The sequence below is a fragment of the Mandrillus leucophaeus genome, unplaced genomic scaffold, assembly GCF_000951045.1.
Source record: "Mandrillus leucophaeus isolate KB7577 unplaced genomic scaffold, Mleu.le_1.0 Scaffold291, whole genome shotgun sequence".
Taxonomy (NCBI): Eukaryota; Metazoa; Chordata; class Mammalia; order Primates; family Cercopithecidae; genus Mandrillus; species Mandrillus leucophaeus.
The window spans coordinates 420033-423871 of record NW_012103043.1 but is presented as its reverse complement, the minus strand read 5'-3'; the positions used below and the strand labels follow the sequence as shown (position 1 = coordinate 423871).

Below are 3839 nucleotides of genomic sequence, written 5' to 3'. Positions count from 1 at the left end.
AAAAAAAAAAAAAAAAGAAAAGAAAAAAGAAAATGAGGGCCGGGCACGGTGGCTCATGCCTGTAATCTCAGCACTTTGGGAGGCCAAGGCGGGCAGATCACAAGGTCATGAGATCAAGACCATCCTGGCTAACACAGTGAAACCCTGTCTCTATTAAAAATACAAAAAAAATTAGCTGGGCTTTGTGGCTGGCGCCTGTAGTCCCAGCTACTCGGGAGGCTGAGGCAGGAGAATGGTGTGAACTCGGGAGGCGGAGCTTACAGTGAGCCAAGATCACTCCACTGCACTCCAGCCTGGGCAACAGAGCGAGGCTCCATCTCAAGGAAAAAAAAAAAAAAGAAAATGAGAGTATCAACAAGGAGATAGAAATTCCAAAAAAAGAGCTAAACAGAAATCTGGAGTTTAAAAATACAATAACTGAATTGAAAAGTTCACTACAAGGGTTCAACAGCAGACTCCAGCAGGCAAAAGGGAGAATCAGCAAACTTAAAAATAGGTCATTTGAAACTGTCAAGTATGAGGTGCAAAAAGAAAATAGAATGAATAAAAGCAAACAGAGTCTAAGAAAGTTATCAGACACCATCCAAGTATACCCATGTATCCATAATGGGAGTTCTGGAAGTGTAAGAGAGAGAGAGTATTTGAAGAAATACTGGCTGAAATTTTCCAAATTTGAGGAAAGATGTGGATCTACTAATACAAGAGCCTCAGTGAACTCTAAGTAGGAAAATCCCAAAGGAACCTGCACTGAGACACATTATAGTCAAACTGTGAGAAAGACAAAGAGAAAATCTCATCCTTGGAAGTTTCTTAGATGTCAGTTTTAAAATAGTATTCCTGATGTTTTCTTTGTGGTAATAATTAACTCTTCCTTTCTATTTCTTTGTGAGCTAGTTTTCATACATTATATTTTTCTAGGAATCTCTCCATTTTCTCTAAATGTTCAAATTTCTTAGCATAAAGTTGATAGTAATCATAACTTTTTCTTTCTTCTATATCTGTAGGTATGTCTCTTCTTTATTTCTAATATTATTTCTTTAAGCTTTTTCTCTCTTTCTAGATTAATCCTGCCGGACGTTTCTCTATTAGTCTTTTCAAGAAATGACTTTTGCCAGGCACAGTGGCTCATGCCTTTAATCCCAGCACTTTGGGAGAACAAGGCAGGAGGATCACTTGAGCTCAGGAGTTTGAGACCAGCCTGGCCAACATGGTGAAACCCCGCTCTACTAAAAATATGAAAATTAGCCAGACATGGTGGCACACACGTATAGTCCCAGCTACTCGAGTAGCTGAGGCAGGAGGATCACTTGAGCCTGGGAGGTTGAGGCTGCAGTGAGCTACAATTGTATCACTACACTCCAGCCTGGGCAACAGAGCTAGACCCTGTCTCAAAAAAAATAAAATAAAATTGTTTTTATAAATCTTCTCTATTAAATCTTTGTTTTCTATTTATTTATTTCAATGTTTATTATCTCCTTTTTTAAAAAATGGGGTTTTTTTGGTGTTTTTTTTTAGTCTTTTTTTTTTTTTTTTCCTTTCCCCGATGGCTTTAGGTTGGAGTCTTGGTTTGTCATTCTTTCATGTTCTCTAATACAGTATAAGCTGTTGTTTCTAAATGCCTCTAAAGTGCCCACTTTTGCTGAGTCTCACCACTTTTGGAGTATTTTGTGTGTTTTTTTTTTAACCATTCTCTTGTAAGTCATTTTTAATTTCACTTAATTTGAATTCCCCTTTGACTTGTGAGTTTTACTCAATTATTTTAGTCAGAAAACATGATGTATTTTAGGAGTTCGCGAACTTTTCTGTAAAGGACCAGATAGTAAACATTTCAGGCTTTGCAAAACCATACAATTTCTGGTCTGACTACAGCACTCTGGTGTCAGAGCCTCCCTGTTGGAGCGTGGGCTGCTTCTCCATCAAAGTTGGTTGTCAGCAGCAGCCATTCTCCTGCTTATCCCATCTCTAACAACTTCTGTGTTACTCAAACCTCGTATTTACACTTGTTCTTTACTGTCACTTCTAGTCTTGTTGCAAGTGTATCTGTCACTGTTAATTCAAGATCTTAGGCCTTCTCTTCCAGTGTTAAAGTTGTCTGACTGGTAGTTTTCCCTTTGGAGCAGCCGTACTGCTCAGGAGTCTGCTCTTTTGGTCTGTGCAGCAGAGACCCCAACTGGCAATGCTTGTTTCAGACTGTGGTGTGCCAATATGCCCTGACGTGGAGGATGTTTGGGCAACTAAACATAGTTTCGTCAGCATCCAAACATCCTCCACATCAGGGGATACTGGTACCTCATTTGTTTTACTGGAAAACTAAAGCCAGTCAGTGCCCCCCAGGCATATCCTTGCCCTGGGGCTTGACCCCAAACCCCTGGCAAACATCAGCATGAGGGAACAGCCCCTCCTGAATGGCCAGCCACCTGACCCTAAGCCTTGATGTTCTACTCTCATCCTGCCCTGGATGGTCAGGGCCCTGCTCAGTCACTGTAAGGTCAGCAGTGACTGTGCCCACAGATGGAGGAGCACTGGTCTCATCCTCCTTTATCCCCACGCTGTGTTGCTCCCACTCCACCTGCCACTTCATCCTGCATATTTGCCCCACAGCTCTCTCACAGTTACTCACCTGCAGAGGAGTTGTTCTTTCCTTCTCCCGTGAGCAGACACAAGGTTCTCTGCCAGGCCAGGAAAGTCCCCACAATCTAGGTCTCCTCACTGACACTTGCACTCAGCTGTCACTCTGTCCACAGGGTCTGCGGAAGAGGGAGCTGCTGAAGGAGCTGCTGCCAGTCATCGGGCAGAACCTCCGATTCCAGCGCCTCTTCACCGAGTGTCAGGAACAGCTCGACATCCTGAGGGACAAGTAGCCTCCCCCGGCCTGCCCTGGCTGCAGCAAGGGCAGGGCCACACTCTCGCCGCTGATGACACGCAGGGCCACCTCTCACCTGACCAGGCTGTAGGGGGAGGAGACACTGGCAGGAGATGTGCTGTCCTGCACCAGCGCCAGCCCAGCTCCCTGGGCAGATGTGCCCTGTGTCCTGGGCCTGGCATTGCCTCAGGAGGGGGAAGCTTGTCCCTCCCTCCTAGCCCCACGTGCGGAGCTAGGGCTGGAGCTCTGCCCAGGTGCCCTGGGGCCAGCAAGGCACTCCCAGGTCTGCCGTCTCCAGCACGGCCCCAAGGTGGACACTAGCCCCTGCTGCTGCAGGTGCCATGCTGCTTCAGCGGTGACGATTGAGCCATTTGTGAGAGAGAATCTGGAAACGTTAGGTATTATGCAGTCAGCAGACTGACCTGAGACCTATGTAAAAGGAAAGCTGTTCCAACACACGGACTATTTTTGTACTAGAATTTGCTAACTTGTAATATGGAATTTCCTCTGGCCGATAATCAGGATTTCCCTATAAGTCACTTGGACATTGGTCACTTGTAGGAAATTTAAACTCTAATTATGACAGCTACACTGAAAAATAATTGTACTGAAATTAACTTGTCTATCTTCATTTGGTTTTAATTTTTAAATGTTTGTAAAAAGAGACTGTTTTGGGGGAATGGGGCAAAGGGGTGGGCGATTTCTTTTGTAAGTGTAAAATAAATGAACACGCATTGAATACCAAACCCTCCTGATTTCTCTTGCCTTTTCCTTCTAACTTTCATCCTCCCTGCATTGTGCATCTCTCTCCTGAAGTAGGTGGTGACAGAACATGAGAGCCAGAAGGGATCCTTTGTGTCATCTCATTCCCCCCTGTCATGGTTAATACTGAGTGTCAACTTGATTGGATTGAAGGATGCAGTATTGACCCTGGATATGTCTGTGAGGGTGTTGCCGAAGGAGATTAACATTTGAG

At 44.5% G+C, this 3839-nt stretch overlaps 1 protein-coding gene across 2 annotated transcripts in view; it reads left to right on the top strand.

The window, feature by feature from the left end:
• Positions 1–3609, top strand: part of LOC105543856 (protein HIRA) — a 125774-nt gene extending 122165 nt beyond the window's left edge. For both annotated transcript variants that reach the window (XM_011986006.1, XM_011986007.1), the window contains exon 25: positions 2745–3609. In XM_011986006.1, the coding sequence (XP_011841396.1) occupies positions 2745–2861 (117 nt within the window). In that variant the 3' untranslated portion in view covers positions 2862–3609. The remainder of the gene's footprint in view (positions 1–2744) is intronic.
• The last annotated feature ends 230 nt before the right edge of the window (positions 3610–3839 follow it).